The sequence below is a fragment of the Callorhinchus milii genome, unplaced genomic scaffold (assembly GCF_018977255.1).
Source record: "Callorhinchus milii isolate IMCB2004 unplaced genomic scaffold, IMCB_Cmil_1.0 Scaffold2, whole genome shotgun sequence".
Taxonomy (NCBI): domain Eukaryota; kingdom Metazoa; phylum Chordata; class Chondrichthyes; order Chimaeriformes; family Callorhinchidae; genus Callorhinchus; species Callorhinchus milii.
This window is the reverse complement of record NW_024704743.1, coordinates 80689853-80711901: the sequence shown is the minus strand read 5'-3', so window position 1 is coordinate 80711901 and position 22049 is coordinate 80689853. Positions and strand designations below refer to the sequence as shown.

The following is a 22049-nucleotide window of genomic DNA, read 5'->3' as shown; positions in this document are numbered from 1 at the left end:
AGTGGTGAGTGGGCAAGAGAGTTGAAGAGTTAGGTTTTCAGAAATGCTTTTAAAGAGGGCAAGGTGGAAGAATCTGGGGAAGCAGTTCCAGCAGGCAGGGGCCACAGTTTGAGCAATCAAAAATAAATTGCAATTATGCTTTTTAAAAAAAACTCTTGCTTGGTATACAATTATTTTTAATTATATTGCAATACAAGCTTCTATCTGATGTGATTGGAATTCCCTGTCCACTTTAACTTTGCCTAAGTAGTCCAACGAACCATTCGCAAGTGCTGAATTGAAACATTTTCCACCAATTATCTGATTTATGCTATAACTGGTCCAATTTATCATCATGTAAGTCTGCCTAGTTTGTCTAGTGTTCTGTTGCCTAATAATACAAATAAATATCTAGTTGGAGTAGATGTATATTTTATCGAAGGAAGTGCTTGGGAAAGAAAATAGCGCCAGCCTGTCTGCATTCATAACCTGTGATAAATTTGTGAGTCAGCTTAAAGAAACTTTGTCAGAGTCTGGAATTAATGCAGTGCCTTGTTGGATAACATTTTATTGAATTATTGTGTGGAAATACGAGTTCCCCTTTGAATGGAGCAGGGGCCTCAACAAGAAAATAGAGGCATATTAATGTCCAGGACTGGAAAAACCATTGCAACAAAATAATGGATGGAGGAAAGCTCTTTTTCTGTCCTTACTCTCTGAATTTACCTCCCTTGTTGGCCACATTGATTTCCTCTTTTTGGTGCTGCACTTCCTTTCCAGTGGTATTTACTATATTTACAGTATTTAGCATTCTCAGTAATTTATTTTTAAAAAGGAAGCATGTCATTTGCTGTGTTTGCTTCAGTGCCATGGAGGCAAGAGATTACACAACATTGTGAAATGGAGGAAAAAAGAACAAAGACGGGTGTATTTTTTAACAACTTAAAGCAGCTCAAACTTAGTCAGCTGGTGTTGTTATCTTCAATGCAGATGGCTTATGTAGAAATAATACACAAATGGACTTAATTTACAGCAGCAGAACTGAAGTGCTGGATTGCCAAATACATTCTAGCATGCGAACAAATGCAATGAGTAGTGAGCTTTGGAAATCAGAATTGTGAGAAAAGGGTGGGGACAACATTGTTCTCCATTTGTTAATAGTTATAGTGAAAAAATAACAATCTGGTTAGTGAGTATTTTGATCAGGATAAAGTACATCAGCTGATGTTGTACATTAACAACAACAATTATATAGCACCCTTTACGTGGGGTAGCATCTTGAGAGTGCTTAACAGCTTGACGCTGAGTCAGGGAGAGTGGGGAGGTGACCATATGCACTGACAAAGAAGAAGATCTTCAGATGTAATCTGTACACGGGGAAGGAGGAGGCAAGTGGAGGGAATGATGCAGGGAGTTCCATAGTTTCGGGTGTAGTGCCTGAAAGTATGGCTGCCGATGGTGGAGCAGAGCAGACGAGTGACGTCAGGAGGCTGGAGCCAGCTGAGCGCAGACGGCAAGTAGTGGAGTGGAGTGTAAATAGGTTGGAGATGTAGGGAGGTGCCAGGCTATGAAGTGATTGGTCCACAAGTGTGAGGATCTGGAAATCGATTTCAAAATCTTTGCTGCCAATATAACATGATTCATATTTATGAAGTATAGTGACTGGTGTGATAAGACTGTCACAGTCTTTCAGGTATTTCAGCTTCTATAAGCTTCCTTACTATTCCATTATGGGATACAGTACATAGGTAGTTTGGGACATATGGTGCATGCGAGCGCCAGGAAGGTGGAAGACAAACTGGATTGACCTTGGTCCTTTTTCGACTATAATAATAATAATAATAATCCTTGCATTTGATATAGCGCTTTTCACGTCGGGAGGACGTCCCAAAGCGCTTCACAGAATAGACTGTAAAGTGAATTGACTGTATATTTGTGGGCGAACGCGGCAGCCAATTGCGCACAGCAATGTCCACAAACAGTCGTAGATTGAAAATGACCAATTTATTATTGTTTATGTTTTGGAGGGATTATTATTAGGCGTGTGGAGTAAGGAAACTTGCCCAAGGTTTCGCCCTGCCTGGAATTGAACTCAGGTCTCTCACTTGCAAAGCGAGTGCTCTAACCACTGAGCTACAGGACTCCACATTTCTTAGCATTTCTTATGTTCTTATAAAAAAGTCAAAGTTAAGAATTTGCAAAGTTAGCTGCAAATATTAATCATCTGAATCATTTGATTTCTATTTCCTGATAATTATTTCAATATAAAAATAATAACAAATTGTATTAAAACCAGGAGATTTTCATTCTGATTCATGAATAAGAATTCTGGCACTGCATCCATTGATATTTCTTGTTTTTTTTGTTATGAAAAACAAAATGGATTGTAAAACGGGTTGGTACACATTCCTTTCGCCTCTGGAAATTTGTTTCAAATTCAGCTCAGATTGATAGAAGGAAAGACTCCTCTGATAATAATAATAATAATTCTTGCATTTGATATAGCGCCTTTTCACGTCTTCTCGACGTCTCAAAGCACTTCACAGAATAAACTAAAGTGAATTGACTGTATATTTGTGGGCAAAACCTGGCAGCCAATTGTGCACAGCAGTGTCCCACAAACAGTCGTGGATTGAAAATGACCAATTTATTATTGTTTTTTGATGTCAGGTAAGGCTGCTATAAAATTTGTATTGGTCAGCCGGATGTCTGACGCATGTGGAAACCCATCACCATACTTAAAAGTATCCAAACCAAACTGAGATTGGAGTGCAAGCACTTCACATGAAAATTCAAGAGATAGATTGTTGGAATGGAATGTGCACTGTTTCCCTGGAGGGAAGTATTCAACTTATCTAAACCTGGAAAGCATTAAATTATAATGTGCTTCATTGTCATGCGATTGGTTTGTGGACTGACATTTCCTTATCTTAAAAATCCCAACATCCAAACCCATCATTACATTTTAAATCTTGTTTTTTGATCCCCAGCTGTTCTTCCTACCCCACATCCAGTCCCCGATGAGGACCACTTCTCTATACTTCCGCTCGCCTGCAACCATACCTCACACCCAACACTGCCAAATCCCCCGTCTGTGCATTTGGCACCTCTTACCTCGATTATTCCAATGCCTTCTTTGCCAATCTCCCCAGCTCCACCATTCATAAAATCCAATTGATTCAAAACTCCACTTTCTGTATCCTCACCTGCACTAAATTCCATACCCTCATCACTCCAGTCCTTGCGAGGTTTCACTGGCTTCCTATTGCCGAATGGATTGATTTCAAGATCCTCACGCCCAGGCACCTCCCTACCTCTCCCAGCTGCTTACTTCCCACTCCACTACCCGCCATCTTCTATCAGTGGCTCCGCCTCCTGCCCATCCTTTGTCCCCTCGCTCCATCGACGACCATGCTTAATCCCTTTGTCTTGCCCCCCTCTTTGCCTGTTTCATATCACTCCTGAAAACCTTCCTCTTTGACCATGCCTATGGTCACCTCAGCCCAGCTCGGCATCAAGCTCCCCCACTGTTAAGCGCTCTGAGATGCAACCCCACATGCTGTATAAATGCAAATTGTTGTGGTTGATCAGTGACAGCGTGACGCGGACGACGTTAATTTCTGGTTGGAATTTTATCGACTCTCAACTATTTATAACAGGGTGTAATTGTAATTGTTCAGCCACTCTGCCCCCACCCTCTGGAATTCCATCCCGCAGTCCCTCCATCTCAGCCCCTCCCTTGCCTCCTTCAAGAGTCATCTCAAGACCCTCCTCTTCGACCCTGTTTTCAATCACCCTCCTTCCTCCCCTGCCCTCCACCCTCCCCAATCTCGACCCCCAGCTCGGGTCCAAAACACTGACTGTTCAGCACCTTGGGATGTCCTCCTGATGTGAAAGGTGCTATCCAAATGTAATTTTGTTGTTGTCGTTCTTGTTCCACCAATTTTTTTTAAGAGGTTTAAAATCTCATCATAAAATGCTTTATAATTCAGCATGAATTGACAATTTCATGCAGTTGATACTGCTAGGAGGAAAATTACTTCACACGTATAGTATAAGCAGAGTTTAGGCAGCGCAAATTGTGGTGGATCCTTGATCCCTACACTACCCGGAGGTAATTCATACCCATGGAGTAAAATTTATGCTGCCAGAACGATTCTGGCAGCATAAATGATCCATAGGTTGACTTACCACCAAACAATATAAGTGCTGTGATTACAAATATGATTCTTTTGAGGAAATGTCACACGAGCACAATATTAGAACTGACTAGGATGATGGTAATGATCTTTCTCGTCCTGTAAGTTTTTATGTCCTTTTAGTTTCTTGATCTGCCCCTTTTGTTAGAATTTTGAGTTTCAAGATCTCAGTCTTTGTATGAATTTGCTGCATGCCGTGTTGTGTATTTTTCAATAGAAAAGTGAAATTTTAGGGAACTAAGTCATTTATTTAGTATAAAAAGCTCCAGTTTAACCAGATAATCTTTATAAGTACATTGTCAAATATCATTGAATCTCTACTGCACTCTCTTCATTGCTGACATCCTTCTTGTAATGGGTCACCCAAAATGGATAACAGTATTCCAATTGCGGCCTAACCAATATCTTATACAATTTCAACATGCTTCCCTACTTATATGTTCATTAACCCCATTTATCAATCGTATAACCTATTTGCCTTCTTGATAGCTTTTTGGAATCTGCCGCCTCACTCCTAGTGATTTATGTATTTGTACTCTCAGATCCCTCTGCTCCTTCCCACCATTGAATGTCTTATGCTTTGAGCTATAATTTTACTCCTTATTCTTTATCCAGCCAATGTAGTATTTCACATTTATTGTGTTAAACTGCATCTCACATAAATTTAAATTCTTACAATTAGGTTGTCCACCCAATTTAAATAAATGTAATATAATTTGCTAACTTAGAAGTAACCCCCTTTATGTCCATATCCATGTCATTCATATACGTTCTGTAATGGAGCACTTGTGATGCTTCTGTAATCATCATGAAAGTGCTTTTAATCGTATGAAGCACATTGTGTCAGTGTACTTGTCCAGATTTCTTGATTGTGATCTCTGGCAAAAACTATATAAAAAGTTTTCAAATAACAGCACAAAATCATGTGAGAATAGTGTTTAAAATTGTAATCGAGTGATAATTCCCTAACAAAGTGGATTTCCATCATTAGCTAGAGCGATAGGGAACGGGTGTAGGCCATTCAGCCCAACTAGTCAAGCTCCCACCCCTCATACTCCTCTCTCCAATATATCTCTATACCCTTCTCCCTTATGTATGCCCCAAGATTTCTCATAAATACATTGATGGTGTTTGCTTCAGTCACAGCTTCTGACAGTGAGTTCCACATTCTGATCACCCTCTATGCAAAGATGTTCCTCCTAACCTTCCTCCCAACAAAGTATTTTCTATTCATGCCTTCTTGTTTTGGACTTGCCAACAAGTGGAAACGGCCTATCATTGTCCACCTTAACAAATGCTTTCATAACCTTAAACGTCCATCAGGTCTCAACCATCTCAACTTTAGAGAAAAAAAATCAGCAACTTGCACAATCTTTTTTGATAGCTGTATCCACTCAACCCTAGAAACATACTTGTAAGTCTACATTGTCCTCAGCAATGCTATAATATCCTTCTTATAATATGGTGATCAGAACTCTAAATATTCCTTGCTTTGTGTAACGATTTGTATACCGTACTCCAAATGTAGTCTGATCAAGGTGCCTCAGCTATCTACCACACCACTTTATCTCTTTAAGGTTCCTCGGGTGCAGTCCAGTTGGACCTGGTGCTCTGTTCTCTTTACGTTTGTCTTAATTTATCTAGTATCTCTTTGCTTTCTATCATAACTGCCCTTGTTTCATTCCCTACACCATGGTGGTCCAACCTTTTGGCTCCTCTCGCTCCCCCCTCCCTCCTCTCGCTCCCCCCTCCCTCCTCTCACTCCCCCTGTCCTCTCTCTCTTCCCCAAGCTCAGGTCCAAAACACTGACTGTCCAGCACCTTGGGACGTCCTCCCAACGTGAAAGGTACTATACAAATGTCATTTTGTTGTTGTTTCTCTCCCAATCTCTCCCAAGCGCGGGTCACTATCTGCAGCGGCAGGCGTCTGTGGTTGGTTGCTAAGGACGCAGTTGGTAAGAGATGCACTTGCCTTCCTGAAAGATTGCAGTAAAGGCTCTGCACGCTGCATCCTCCCAACCGCCAGTTCATGCCACTGCCCTGTGAGGACGATCACCAGGGAGGGAGTGGAAGTTCGAATGGTGAAAATGGTTGCAGGCCGCATAAAATTACTAGTCCTGCTATCTGTTGGACGATGCTGCCCTACATCATCTATTATTCTTTTTTTTGTCAGTCGCTTTTGTGAAAACTGAAGTAAAGTATTAAGTTGGAATACAATTTAGTTTTAATTGCAATCAAACTGGTTATTGTACCATATTTATTGAAATTATTTAAATGCTACCTTTTAAAGACGGTTTGCTTCATGGTACTTTTGTTAGCAAATATGTTATTATTAATGTTGTATAGTTTTGGAAATGGCAGTGTTAGATGCAGAAGATGGACATTTTTATTACAGCCATTTCTGAGGTACCAGATGTTTGTGCCTGAAGGCATTTCACTTTCAGTTTGCAGCTTCCTTTGTTATGTAACACTTTTATTTAGACCTGTGACAGATTCCAGAAAATTATACCAATAATAGATCTTGTCAATCCTTGTTGAAGATCCTTCTTGTCTGCTCATAGCAGCTATTGTCTCACGATTACTTTGTAGGGATTTCAAACATTTCAAGTTGAGCTATAATTTACTCTACAGATATTTAGCTGAGGAAGAATAACATCTGGAATCTAAATCCATAGTTCATTATTTAAATTACTTATAATATGATTTTTTAAAAATGAAACGCTGTAGAGTATATCTCATTAAGAACAAGGAAAGTTGGTATTTGCATACTAGAATTACATAGAACATACTGTACAAAAACAGGCCATTCGGCCAAACTCGTGGAGTCCTGTAGCTCAGTGGTTAGAGCACTCGCTTTGCAAGCGAGAGACCTGAGTTCAATTCCAGGCAGAGGGCGAAACCTTGGGCAAGTTTCCTTACTCCACACAGAGCCTAATAATAATCCCTCCAAAAGCAAAAACAATAATAAATTGGTAATTTTCAATCTATGACTGTTTGTGGGACATTGCTGTGCGCAATTGGCTGCCGCGTTTACTCACAAATATACAGTCAATTCACTTTACAGTATATTCTGTGAAGCGCTTTGGGACGTCCTCCCGACGTGAAAAGCGCTATATCAAATGCAAGGATTATTATTAAATTGGTCTATGCCGGCATTTATGCTCCGCATGAGCCTTTTCCTGCCCTTCCTCAACTAAGCCTTCAAGCATAACCTTCTATTCCTTTCTCCCTCATGTACTAATCTAGCTTCCACTTAACTGCATCTGTGCTATTTGCTTCAAATACCCCTTGGCCTTGGGTAGCAAGTTCCACATTCCCACCACTCTCTGGGTAAAGACGTTTCTTCTGACTTCCCTATTTGATTTATTGGTGACTATTTTATATTGATGGTCCTTGGTTTTGGTCTCTCCCACAAGTGGAAACATCTTCTCTATGTCTACCCTATCAAAACCTTTCATCATTTTAAAGACCTCTGTTAAGTCACCCCTCACTCTTTTTTTAAGAGAAAAGAGTCCAAGCTTGTTCAGCTTTTCCTGATAGGTATAACCTTGCAGTTCCGGTATCATCCTTGTAGATCTCCTTTGCACCTCCTCCAGTGCCTCTATATTCTTTCTATAATATGGGGACCAGAACTGTACACAGTGTTCCAAGTGTGGTCTAACCAAGGTTTGATATAAGTTTAGCATAACTTCCCTGCTTTTCATTTCTATCCCTTTAGAAATGAACCCCAACGCTTGGTTTGCTTTGGTTTGCTTATCTCTACAGCTTAGTGAAGTTGGCATGGATTAGGTTGTATTTTTTGATGTACTGTAATTTGAAAAACTTCAAGTTGAGGTCTTCAGTTAAACTCTTGATTTTGTTTTGTCAGAAATGGATGGTATTTGATATTTACTGTATAATTGTAGCAACGTTGGTACCTCATATTCTATTAACATGACTTGAATGTTAATATATTTATTTTAATTCTTGTGTGACAGGTTATGATTTTCTTTCCCAAGCCCACTTCTTGCTTCCTTTGTCAACAAGACCAAGACCCTCCTGCTTGGCTCCCGTCAGCGCCTCCATACCTCGGGCGCTTGACAGCATCTCTCTCCATGGATGCACTGTACATCTCACAGAGCCAATACAGACCTTGGCATCCTGTTCGACCCTCAACTGTCCTTCATACCCCACATCCGTGCCATGACCCGTTCAGCCTTTGCCAACCTCCGCAACATCGCTCAGCTCCGTCACTGTCTCACACCGCAGGCCGCTGAAACCCTCATACAGGGATTCATAACATCCAGGCTCAACTACACAAACCCCCTGCTTGTCAGCCTCCCCAAATCCTCCCTCCATAGGGTGCAGATCATCCAGAATTCTGCAGCCGTGTCCTCTCCTGCAGCAGGCTCCATGACCCTATCACCCCCACCTTCGCCCGACTCAACTGGCTTCCCGTCACACAGAGGATACAGTTCAAAATCCAGGTCCTCACCTTCAAAGCCCTCCATGGCCTTGCTCCCATCTAAAAAAAATGATTATTTGAATCCACGACTGTTTGTGGGACACTGCTGTGCACGATTGGCTGCCACTTTTCGCCCACAAATATACAGTCAATTCACTTTACAGTATGTTCTGTGAAGCGCTTTGGGACATCTAGAAGAAGTGAAAAGTCAAATGCAAGGATTATTGTTATTATCTTCCTCTGCGATCTCCTAATCCTCTACCAACCTATCTGCTCCCTCCACTCAGCGGGCTCTAGCCTGCTTCATGTCCCCCGCCTCGCCCACCCCACCATTGCCGGGCGGGCCTTCAGCCACTCTGCCCCCACCCTCTGGAACTCCATCCCACAGTCCCTCCGCTTCGCCCCCTCCCTTGCCTCCTTCAAGACCCATCTCAAGACCCTCTTCTTCGACCGTGCCTTTGATCACCCTCCTTCCCCCGCCCCCCACCCTCCCCGATCCCGACACCCAGCTCAGGTCCAAAACACTGATTGTCCAGTGCCTTGGTATGTCCTCCCGACGCAACAGACGCTATACAAATGTCATTTTGTTGTTATTTATTGTTCCTGGCATTCCAGATATCGAAAGGCCACAAAAGCAACAAAGGGTAAAATTACATCCTTGTTGCAGTGCCTAATGTATTGTTATATGTATTACGCAGGTGAGGTGGAAGAAGTAAACAACCTGGAAAATGTGATTCTGGAATACGTATCCATTGGCCAAGAGCTTGACCAGTTCATACAGGCTGTGGGCGATGTCACACATCAGGTAAGAGATCAAGGTACAAGTCGATAAGTCAAAGGTATCAGTAACTGGAAAGTTTCTCTTGCACCAACCTCGGATGTGAGAAACAAAGAGATTGTGCCATGCATTCATTTGACTTTAAAACGTTAGCTCTTAGAATTAGTAGTGCTTTTACATAACTTGTGGTGAACTTGTTACTGGGGGGAGGGTGAAGGAGGAGAAAGGGGGAGAACAATGTTGGCGGGAAAAGGGAACATTTTGTCCTTTGTCATTTTGGAGTTATATTCTTGGAATCTTCCTTCTTTTTGGCTTTTATACTGAAATTGTTTCTCAACTTATATTAAAAGAATGTTTTTCCATTCTCAAATTAGTTTATTTGTTCCAGTTATACTGTTTTGACTGGCAGGTGGATCGTTCTTGCCTCGGTTCTCTGATAAAGTGGGTAAAATGCACTGATAGCTGTAATAATTAGCTAAAAGGCCTATAGGCTTGATTCACAGGTGGTATTGAGTTAGCTGATCTCAGACATGCATCAGTTGGGGACCTACCATGCCCTCTGCTAAAATTCAAGACAAATATGTTATAAAAAACAATTGTTAGTTTAAGAAACTCGGGCTGAGGTGGAGAGAGGGCAGCAGCAATTCTCTAAAACAGAGTTTTTAATTGAAACCTTAAAACAGAAAGAGAGCAACAGGCTCTCATACAATAACAAAAAACAAGCTGTCAAACAGTAGAAACACCCAGCGGAGGACTTACAGCCACAACAAATACAATCCCCGCTGCAAGAACGGCCGAATGCCATGTTCATTTACAATCTGAAACACAAAGCGTTTTAGGTTTAAAATTATTAACAGATATTATGCCTGAAAAAAAGATTGAAGGGTGGTTAACGTTCACAATTCCTATTGCAAATTTAGTCACTGCCAATAAAGCGGCTGTTCAGATCTACCTCCCATCTGTAATTAGCAGCATCGGATGGACCTAATAGATCCGGAACGGGACGATTTGGTGGCAGCCCTCTCAGTGATATTAAATGAACTATAATCAGGGAGAAAGGGCTTTCTGAAAAAATTGCGCTGATCAGGACTTTAGGCCGGGGGCGCCCCAGGGTCCTAGCTTCCAAAGTCACTGAATAGTTCTCTACAGAACTGTGGGGCGAGATGTTTCTCATGGCAATGTCTCAGATGAGGAGGGGATTTATACTCTCATTCGATCTTTGGCGGTAGAGCATTTGGAATGTCTTGTCAAACGCACAGAGAAACATTATCGATATTATCATATCGATGATGTGTTTGTAGATCGAGAAAAACGGTCTGAGAACCATGAAAGTAAAACAAATAATACTTATAAACCGCTTAACATGATGGGGCCTCAACCCATCCGTGTGCAAAATGTAAAAAATAAAGGAAGTGGCGCAGGGCCGAAGCCACGTGGCAACCCTGCCAAGAAGAGTCGTCAAAATAAAAGATTCCCCAGCAGAGGGATCTGTAAAAATTGAAGAATAAAGCTACATAAGTACACACAAGGACAACAACACAATTACACTTGTAGAGCGCCTTTCAAGTCGGGCGGACGTCCCAAGGCGCTGGACAATTAATGTTTCGGACCTGAGCTGGGGGTCAGGATCTAGGAGGGTGGAGGGCAGGTGTGGGAAGGAGGGTGATCGAAGGCATGGTCGAAAAGGGGGGTCTTGAGACGGGTCTTGAAGGAGGCAAGGGAGGGGCGAGGAGAAGAGACAGCGGGATGGAGTTCCAGAGGGTGGAGGCAGAGTGGCTGAAGGCTCGCCTGGTAATGATGGGGCGATGTGAAGCAGTCCGGTACCCGCTGAGCGGAAGGAGCGAGCAGGTTGGTAAGGAGTTAGGAGGTTGCAGAGGTAGGGGGAGCAAAGCTATGGAGGGCTTTGAAGGTGAGGACCAAGATCTTGAAGTGTATGCTCTGTGTTATGGGAAGCCAGTGGAGGCGGGTGAGGATGGAGGTGATAGGGTCACAGAGCATGATGTTGGAGAGGACACAAGCTGCAGAGTTCTGGATGATCTGCAGCCTGTGGAGGGAGGAGTTGGGGAGGCCGACAAGCACGGAGTTTGCATAGTCAAGTCTTGATGCAATGAGAGCGTGTAAGAGGGTTTCGGCGGCCTGCGTTGTGAGACAGTGGTGGAGTCGGGTGATGTTGCGGAGGTGGGGGATGGCAGAGCAGGTCTTGGCACAGATGTAGGGTAGAAAGGATAACTGAGGGTCAAACAAGATGCCAAGGTTCCGGACTGGCTTAGTAAGGTGGAGTGTGCATTATAGGATGGTGATGCTGTCATCGCTTGAGGTGAGGAGGTGCTGATGGGAGCCAATCAGTAGGGCCTTGGTCTTGTTGACGTTCAACTGAAGAAAGTTAGCTCTCATCCTCGTCATAGAACAGGGGTAATCTCCCACTGAAAGTAAGCCACCCGGTTTTCAAGTTAAAAACGCAATGGGAGACGAGCCATCAATGCAGGGAATTCAAAACTAAAGAGTCAGATATTGAATTAGAGTGTTTGCTGTCGGAGAGTAAGCCCCCAGTGGAGATTGAGCCCTGGGAACTGGTTGAGGGACTGACTGTAAATTATTGTGATGGGACTGCCCAATTGATAGATCTCAAAAGACAGGCAGGAATTGGCATTGCAGTGGGAAGGCAGCAGGGTGGGAAGAATTGGGTAACCATGCGATTCCCTGCAACGGTACGTCAACACAAGCAGCTGAAGTCATTACTCTGCTGGAGGTGTTAAAACTTCTTCCATTGCATAATCGTTTCAGATTCTGCTTATGTATGAAAACATTGTGTAATGACCTGATCAATTGGGCTAATGAAAATTGGATTAACCACAAAGCAAAACCCTTAGTTCACAAGCAAATTTGGCAGTCAATTTGGAAAAAGGAAAAGGACAAACCTCTTGTGCAAGTTTGTCACAGTTTAGGACACGATAAAGATGCATTGCATACGTCAGACGATGATCACGCTGATATGCTGGAATGCTCAGCTTGTTTTTTAAATGAGCCGATGCCAGTAGGACAAATATCAATCATGGGCATTATTAACATACCTTTTGCAGTGAAGCCAAACTACATCAAAGTCTTCGGCATCTGATTTGGGGCTGCCGAGGCATACCAAAAAAGCCAGGAGGAGTGTCTAGGCACAGTGAGGAAGAAACTGGTGATGTGGTGCCAGCGCTCGCTGTCCCATCACCGGGAAAGATCTGGTGATAAAGTGTGAGGCCCTCTCGGTGTTATTGAACGTGGCCCAGGTCTGGCCTTTGACCAGGAACAACACCATTGCAGTCACTAGAGAGGTCTTCCATGATGTGGGAGTCCAAGATGGATCATGTCCGCAGAGGCACGATGCACCCCGGAAAAGGCGGGGAAAGGGGTCCCTTACGTAGCCCTGATCCTCATGGCCACCTTTGTGTGTAGATGCCTGAGGCTGTGCCTGGAGCCCCGCTACACCGGCAACAAATGCCGCTACGTGCTGGGTTTCTACCCATACCCAGTGCTAAGAAAGATGGGTCTGGCAGAACTGCCTTGAAACGTTCCACGCAGTCCACCGCACAGGAGGATCATAAACTCAGTAAAGGAGCCCCTTTGTCACTCCCGAAACCAGGTACCTTATCAGAGTGTGTGCGGGCACGCACATGAATGTGTTGTACACAGGTGGGACTCCCCACTGTGTTAAAGGGAGCGTCCCAAAAAATGTGTGCACAACCTATGTGTGATGAAGGAATGTACCGTAAACAACGGAATGTTTTTTGTATCGGGAGAAAAGGGAAAAATTGAACCAGAAGATGTTGTGTTTGTTTTGGATCTGTTTACTAAATATATTTATAAATAAATATATATTTTCAAAGAAAGTTATTAACAACAGTTATACTAACCACCCTGTAGTGACAACGATAGCGGCAAACATGGAGTCAAACAGCAACAACTTGCACTTATGGAGCACCCTCCACGCAGGGTAGCGTCTCAGAGCCCTAAAGAGTCAGGACAGAATGGAAGCCTTCCAAATTGGACAAAGGGGAAACATTTGGTCGTAAAGGGCTTACAGCTATACTGGCAATAGGGAAGCAAGAACCAACTGATCCCATCAAAACGGATACAGGATTATCTGATCACCTGGCACATGAAGGTCCTGGAAATTTGCATAACGGGGTGAAGGGAACCTGAGCCAATCTACATGAATACTGGTGGCCTGCGGTTAAGAGGGAGTTAAAAAGTTACGTGGGAGAGTGCATGAGGTGTATCCACCGTACCTAAAAACAATACTTTGGAAAAGGTTAAAATGGGAAGGTCATGGGAAAGGGTCTATTTAGTCTTTGTCGAACGCTTACCTAAAATGCCAGAGGTAATCGGTACATCCTTATTTTCGTGGATCACACAACCGGTTTTACCATTGGGTACCCTTGCAAATGGTGTACTACAAAAACTGTTGAAGATAATAACTGAGGAGCTAATACCTCCTAATAGTGGAATGAAATTATTAGAATCCGATAGAGACAATCGTTTCACTGCTGAGTTACTCAAAATTTAGGCATTAAGCACAATCTACATGCACTGTACCACCCAGAAAACTCTGGTAAAGTGGAAATAATCAACGGTATTATTAAGAGTGCTTTGAAGAAAGCCTGTATAAAAAAAGGCTCCAGATGGTATGAAAGGATTCCCTGGGTAATGATGGTGTTGAATAACCGAACCCTCAGCAATAGACCCAGGTTGACTCCGTTTTGCCTGTTTCATGGTAGGCATATGATCAACCCAATCACACAAACTCCGACTGGAAGATTTCAGTGAAGCTTTAGACTATGATTACTGATTATAATGCAAGTCATTCCCTGAATAATAAGTGTGATTATGCAGAGGGGGATTCCTATCTTGGAGGGACTTTACGTGACCACTTTCACAAACCGAGCAGGGTAGTGAAGGTCATTAATCCAAAGACTTAAGATTCTTACATCAAGAGGAAAGTACATCACTGTTTCAACAAGTCAAGTGAAACGAGTACAGAAACTTGCAGAAAGTACACAGCAGGAGAACTCAACCCTGTTTGCCTTGTGGTGAAGACGAAGACAGGATGGAACAAGGAGCCCTCCTGAATTCATCCTACCGTTAGCACTAGGGAGTGCTAACCAGCAAACTGTTTTGTACAAGAGTTGTACAAATTTCCAATAGGTACAAAGGGATTTTAAAAGGGAAACTTGCGAGTTTCCTGTGAGTACAGGAGTTAAACTTTCGATTCTCCTGCATTTTTAACATAGCTAAGATATATAAGTATGATGTAGTTTGAAAAGAACACATTATTGTGTGAGATCTTCTTTTCTATTGACCAGCCAGGGAACTAGACCTGTATCACAGAAATATCAGCTACCTCGAGCAGGAAGATAGCCAGGATTCAGCAAAGGAGGATAGAGAGAGAGGTGCTTTTATCCTGACGTATCTCCAAGAACTTTAATATCAACCTTGTTTTTTGAAGCATTTTGATTATCAAGAGGGGGTATGTCACGGTCACCTGTGTAGTTTAAAATATGTTCTGTAATGTTTTTGTGTTTGCTAAAAGCATTAGCCAGTGTAAGTGCGGTTAGTAATTACCGATTGCGCTTGGGGAAACTCAGAAAATGCCTAAGTTCGGTAGAACTCGTGCATGCGTGTTATTGAGTAGCCCTTTAAATAATTTTTTAAAAAATATTTAACGTTTTTGATACTTATGGTGCCATCAAGTCTGACTCTAGCGTGGATTGCAAAAATTTCAAACTGACTTTCATTTGCATAAGTGGATAGGAAGGTGCACTGTTTCCTTACTGGGTCACTTAAAGGATGATTTTGATTGGACCATGAAAAAGGCACCGATTCCATCAAGTAATTGGTGCGATACAATTACCATTGGGTACCCAAATTCGGGAGGGGCTCAGTGCCCATAAAAGATGGAGCGCCATGTCCTCGGGTTGCTTTATTTCTACCTGATAACAACAAAAGGCTCTTAACTATTAATGAGTAGTAGTCATAAGTTGGTTCTTCGTGCACTTTACATTAACTTCATTACAAGTGGCTGCTAGCGTGCTACATAGGAACATAGGAATAGGAGGAGGCTAATCAGCCCTTCGAGCCTGTTCCTCCATTTAATTAGAACATGGCTGATCTGTAGCTCAACTAATCCTTTCAATTCCAATTTCCCGCTTTCTCCCCATATCGCTTAATACCCTGACCTACCAAAAATCTATCAACCTCATTCTCCAAGGTGTGGATGGATCCAGCATCCACGGCCTTTTGGGGGAGAGAATTCCAGATTTCTACCACCCTTTGAGTGAAAAAAATGCTTCCTGGTTTCACTCTTAAATGACCTGATTCTAATTTTAAGACTATGCCCTCCTTGTTTTGGATTCCCCCACCAGAGGAAATAGCTTCTGTGTATCTATCCTATCGAATCCCTTTATCATCTTAAATACTTCAATCAAATCACCCGTGAACCTTCTAAACTCAAGGGAATACAATCAAGTTTACTTTCCTCATATCTTAACCCTTTTAGGCCTGGTAACATTTTGGTGAATCTGCACTGCACCCCGTCCAGGGCCAATATATCTTTCTTGAGGTGTGGTGCCCAAAACTCAAAAGCAATCCATTAAAAATGCTATAGTGTAAAATTACATTTGAAATTGCAAACAAGAGTGAGGAACTTAAAATAGATCCAGAAGTCACTGGGAACACTCAGCAGGTCAGGCAGCATCTATGGAGAAAGGAAAGTGAGTCAACGTTTAGGTTCCATGACCCTTCATCAGAACTTAATTGAATATCTTTAATTTGAATAGCATTTGGTAGTATCTGTCGACATGGAAAAACTCATTAGTCAAGTTACACCTAGTTATAGGGACATGCATTCATTAGTGAGGATTGAATACAGAGGCTACCCAATATACTCTGCAGGGGGGAAAGTGAGCCATATCGTGGGTGTACATTTAGGAGTGTAGAACCGTCTCATACCTAACCCTTTTTTATCCATGCATTCATCACCTCCTGCCTCAGTTTTTCCACTGCCCTCCTTGCCAGTCACCCCAGCTGCACTATTCATGAAAACCATTGCTAACATCTGCACCACAGTCCTTGCTAAGCTTCACTGGCTCCCTCTTGCAGAATGATCAATTTTAAGTTCCTCCCACTCATGTGCAATTTCAAATGTAATTTACCCTATAGCATTTTTAATGGATTGCTTTTGAGTTCTCGTATTATGTGCTTGCACATGCACAACAGAATAATTGTGATGCAAGTGAAACAGTAAAAAAAATAGAAACTCATACTTGTCACTGAATGACACGTGTTATTGGTATTTTTTCTGCAGCAAATTATTAGAAATTATACCACACTAAATTTGTTTTTTTGTATTTTTCCCCTTTCATTTTCTTCCCTCTCTGAACATTGACTGAGATATGATGTACAGATGCTAGCCACATTCCTGTACCTAACCGCATTGTCTATTCCTCATGTGTAAGTCAGGACTAGTGGGTCGCCAAACTTTATGGTTGGTCAACAAAATAAATTTTCTTATTTAATTTTTCTTCATTGATGGCTGCGTAATGGGTATCACAGCTGGGTGGCCTCTGGAACTTTGGTGAGAACTTGGCTGGAGCGGTGCAGGGTTTGGCCGGTTGTGATTTACCAGTTGGAGACCCCTGGTCCAGATAGTTTGTGTCAGCAGGCTGTGGGCTGTGTAACCATTGGAATCATACCAGTCAGGTGTGTTCCTGACCTCATCTAACCTCCAAACATCAACAGATTCCAGTGGGGTGGACGGAGGTCATTAGATTGTGATCAGGAACCCTCTTTGATTTTGGCTTGACTGCTACTTTGGCTGAGATCTAGCTTAGAACTTTTATGAATAATTGTTGTTTTCAATTTGCCAAAATGCTTAGTGTACTGCGCCCTTAACGGATATTAAGATTGCATATTGTATTGATTAAGTGAAGGTATATACAGAAAATCTATGCTGATGGAAGTGCAGTTTGTTGAAAAAAAAATTTGTAGCACTTCACAGGAAATTACTGGCAAGAAGTGTTGCGGTTTGAATGATTTTTGGGCAAATATTATACGCAAAAATATTTATGTATACGGTAGTAGAAACTGGGGCATCCAAGCACAATCTAACCTTTTGCTGGTATGGGCATGTCACTGGGAATTGCACCAAAGAAAACAATAGCCATTCAATACATAAATGCCAAGTATATCAGCAGGTTCAGCCAACTTTATTGGCAATGAAACAGAGTTAGTACATTATTTGTTTCTTTCTGTAATCTTTGTTTTTTGTTGTCAATATTACGTTTTGGTATTTGTTAGATTTAATTGTGTGGTTTTGTTCAGTTGTATTGAATGCAGAGCTTGAGAACAGCCAGCCTGAGTTGTGAGACAGATGAATATTTGAATATGAATATTTGTCTAATTCCCTTTCTGAAGTTATTATGGTTTTATTTCAACTACTGTAAAGTTTTGTGGAGCATTATATATCCTAATAAACCTCTGTTAAAAACAATCTTGTAACCTATACTTTTTAAATCAATGGCCTCTAGTTACCAACTCATTGGTAATGGACCAATGGAAATAGTTTCAAAATCCTTCATAATTTTGAACAGATCTGCGGATCTTCTCACAACGTTTCCTGTTCTACTAAAGCCAGCCCTAGATCCTCTAGTCTTCTCATAAGAAAAGTCTCTCATTCTTGGTATCATTTTAGTGAATCTCTTCTGTATAATCTCTATTGCCCTGACATTCCTCTTAAAGCGGGCTATCCAGAACTGAAAACAATATTCTAAGGGAAACCAGTGATGTGTACAAGTTTAACATTACCTAAGTGCTTTTCTATTCTATGCCTCTATTTATAAAACCTAGGATTAGTTTTTTTTATAAACAGTATATACCTTTTTTATATATTTTTCATTACATCTTTGTCAACTCCCACTGACGATTTGTGAATGCTTATCCGGAGGTCTCTGCTCTTCCACTCCTCTTAAATGAAATGTTATTGTTTGGTGTAGATTTTGTATACTTATTTTCCTCCCAAAATGCATTACTTCACAAATTTGTATATTAAATTGTACCTTTTATTTATCTACCTATTCCACTAATTTGTCTATCCTCCTGAAGTCACTTACTCACAATTTTTGTGCTGTCTGCAAATTTTTATATTGTGCTCCCTTTAACTAAATTCAAATCATTTATTCATATATATATTATATATTTTATACATATAATAATAATAATCCTTGCATTTGATATAGCGCTTTTCACGTCGGGAGGACGTCCCAAAGCGCTTCACACTGTAAAGTTAATTGACTGTATTTTTTGTGGGCGAACGCGGCAGCCAATTGCGCACAGCAATATCCCACAAACAGTCGTAGATTGAAAATGACCAATTTATTATTGTTTTTGGTTTTTTAGAGGGATTATTATTAGGCGTGTGGAGTAAGGAAACTTGCCCAAGGTTTCGCCCTCTGCCTGGAATTGAACTCAGGTCTCTCGCTTGCAAAGCGAGTGCTCTAACCACTGAGCTACAGGACTCCACAAATTGGAACCCTAGTTCCTCTAGTCTTCTATGTATAATATATAATATATGTATTATATATAGAGAGAGGGGGAGAACACCGATGGTCCAATTACTGACATCTGGGGCCATCACTATTTACAGTCTGCAAAACATCAAGATCCTCCCACTTCCTCCCTCAGCATTCTAAGATGAATGCTCTCATGCCTGAGATAGTTCCACTTTGAATTCTTGAACTTTATTAGTCCACACAAAGTCCCACTTCATTTTCTATAGTTATCCCTTCCAATTGCTTCACCTCCTTTTCTACCCATATGTTCCCAATCACCCTTCTGTAAAATCTTTTGAGCAAGTTGATCATCTCTGAGGAGGTTCCAACAGACTGGAAGCAACCAAATATGGTTCCTATATTCAAGAAGGTCACAGAGTCAAACTTGCCAATTTTTAGATCAATTTGCTTGACCTCAATAATTGATAAACTGACGGATTCAATTATCGTAAGCAACATGAAAGATTACTTCCATGAGAATAACAGCACAATTTCAGAAGGTGATGATTTTATCTGACCAACCTCATAGACTCATTTGAATTTCCTCACGTCCCAATTTAACTATGGGAAACCACCGTGATATAGTGTACCTAGACTTCCAAGAGCCCTTGATCACACAAGAGATTCCTCTACGAACTGATTATTGTGAATAATAAATTAAAAAGAAGGAAACAGACTAGTTAGGGGAGTTCTGTCAAAATATGAGAAGTAGTGACGGGTGTGTTGAAGTCAGTCCTGGGACTCCTCCTGTTCCTTGCAGACTCCATGCTTGGTAGTTAATTTGTAAATGACATCAAGATAGGCAGAACTGTAAAATGAGGAAGCAGCCAAGAGCTTACAAAAGAAAGCTTGACAAATTATGCACCTGGACTGATCGCTGGCAATTTGAGTTCAGTGCAGTTAAATGCCAGATGCTACATATAGGAATTAAAACTAAGCACACATTTACTTTATAGACAGGATAGAATTGACATGGGGGGATACTCTGTGGTCAAAAGTTTGAAACCACCTGAGGCAGCAATAAGAATGGCAAATAGGATACCGTGTTTTATTGCCAAATCAGTTTAGATAATAGCCCCAGAAGTCATGTTCAAGCTATACAGTTCTCTGGTTTGGCAGAGTGAGAATACTGCATACAGTTCTGGTTGTCATAACATACGCTGGTGTCCATGCCTCGGAGGCAGTGCAGAATAGAGCAATGAGGATGATCTCAGTGCTAGATGGATGAGCTATGAGCAATAATTAAATACTAAATAGAGTTTGCCAGTTTTGAAGAAATGTTTCAGAGATAAGGTAGAAAAAATACACTTGGAACAATACTTTCAGAATGGCCATAATACCAATGTGAAGAGCAAATTCAGAATTATTATTATTGTTATTAATTGATACCAGCAAGTATTTTTGGTCATAGATGATAATTAGCATTTGTAAGAAGGATGGCAGTCTGAATGATAGACATTTAAGAAGCAGCTTGCTGTTGTATTGGGAGGATGATGTGGTGGGTATTTGTCTAAGGATGAGTTCAAATGAGCTCAAGGGCTTTCGTCATAAGTACCTCAACTGTGATCTTGTGATTTCAACTGTTGTAGTGGTGGGAAATTCCACCCAATTTTATTTCTGGGTGGGTACGTTTTCTGATGTCAAACTGATATCAATTATCAGCAATTGGTAATATACAGTGGTTAGACATCCATGCTAAGCCAAATGTTTACTTTAATTTCACTCTGTAGTGATTTCACATATTTGGCCCATATTATTTTGTGTGGTTTGTTTAAACTCTACAGAACACTACGGTAAGTTCAAACAAAGCCTTAAAGCTTTGCTCCAGTCTGCATGGATTTAGGAATTAAATTTGGCTTTGAAGCACTGCCATTTTCACAGTGCAAGTGCACATGACAAATGCGGTCTTATTGCACAATCTGGCAGCGGTTGCTGAAATCTATTGCTCCTTCAAACTTTTGAAGCTTCAAAACCTGTCTCCTTTATTTTGCTATACAATGCTTCTATTCATTTAGAAAATCTTGCCAAATGAAGCTCTTTTGGACTCTGTACTTGTGTGCATGTGTCTGGTCATGGTTTAATACTTGCTTGGCATCCTTATAATTCAAACTTCTTTTGTCAAGAATCAAAAACTAAACATTTAAATAATACAACTTTGATTTAGGATTGATACAAACAGATTGATAGAATGAGATACTCAACATGCTGAATTAATTTGAAACTTATTCTGTTAAAACACTGCAATTCACTCTTGAACTATATTTTATTCAGGCATTTTGAAGTTTGGTTAGTTATTAATTGGATTTATTGCACTTGTTTCTCAGGTTTGTAAACAAAATACTTTTTACAACCATTTTACAACTTGTGTAATCCTTTTGTATTATTTTTTAAAAACCGGAATAGAAACATTTTATGAGTCCAATATGTATACTGTGTTGGGATTATGTACTTTTCCAGGAAGAGGATTATTCAGAGATGAAACTCTTAGTGTCCAGGTGTTGTTTTGGAGGTGTAAATTGAAAAAAGACAGTAGTACTATGAAGACTGGGTACAAGCAAACTCACTAACAGCTAAATTGCAGCAAGTGTGGGATTGCTTGGAGGAGCATGTTCAATGCAGAGAAAACTGGGTTTTATTTGTAATTAAATACCTGAAGGATATGGAGCTGTTTCTAGCCATTAACTGTAAGTAAATTGTTGCTGTTCTCTGAGATCACAGTTTTTGAGAAATGTTTTTGTTGTAATTCAACAAATATGCTTGTGAGATTGTTTCAACAGGCATAGGCTTTTCTCTTTTTTCCTGCCCTTTGCAGCTGAATGTTTTTTTTTGACCAAAGTATTTTTTTTATTAGATGAAGATCATCTTGCATTCATTGATTGCAGTTTCCAGATGGAAAATATTTAATCAATATTAAAGTCAGCCAATTTATACATTATTTTTAAGTATTAAAGAATCTTATGATCTTAAATATATATGAAATATAACAAAACTTATAACAAAAGTAGGTATGCACAAGTCTGTCAGTTTTGGGGTTAAAACCCCAAACAGCTGCATTTTGAATTC

At 40.9% G+C, this 22049-nt stretch overlaps 1 protein-coding gene across 1 annotated transcript in view; it reads left to right on the top strand.

Annotated features, from left to right (window-relative positions):
- Positions 1-9319: 9319 nt before the first annotated feature.
- Positions 9320-22049, top strand: part of nsmce2 (NSE2 (MMS21) homolog, SMC5-SMC6 complex SUMO ligase) — a gene marked incomplete at its 5' end in the record, with an annotated part of 76479 nt that continues 63749 nt past the window's right edge. Inside the window, 1 exon segment of the mRNA XM_007903457.2 lies at positions 9320-9426. Within this exon segment, the coding sequence (XP_007901648.1) occupies positions 9320-9426 (107 nt within the window).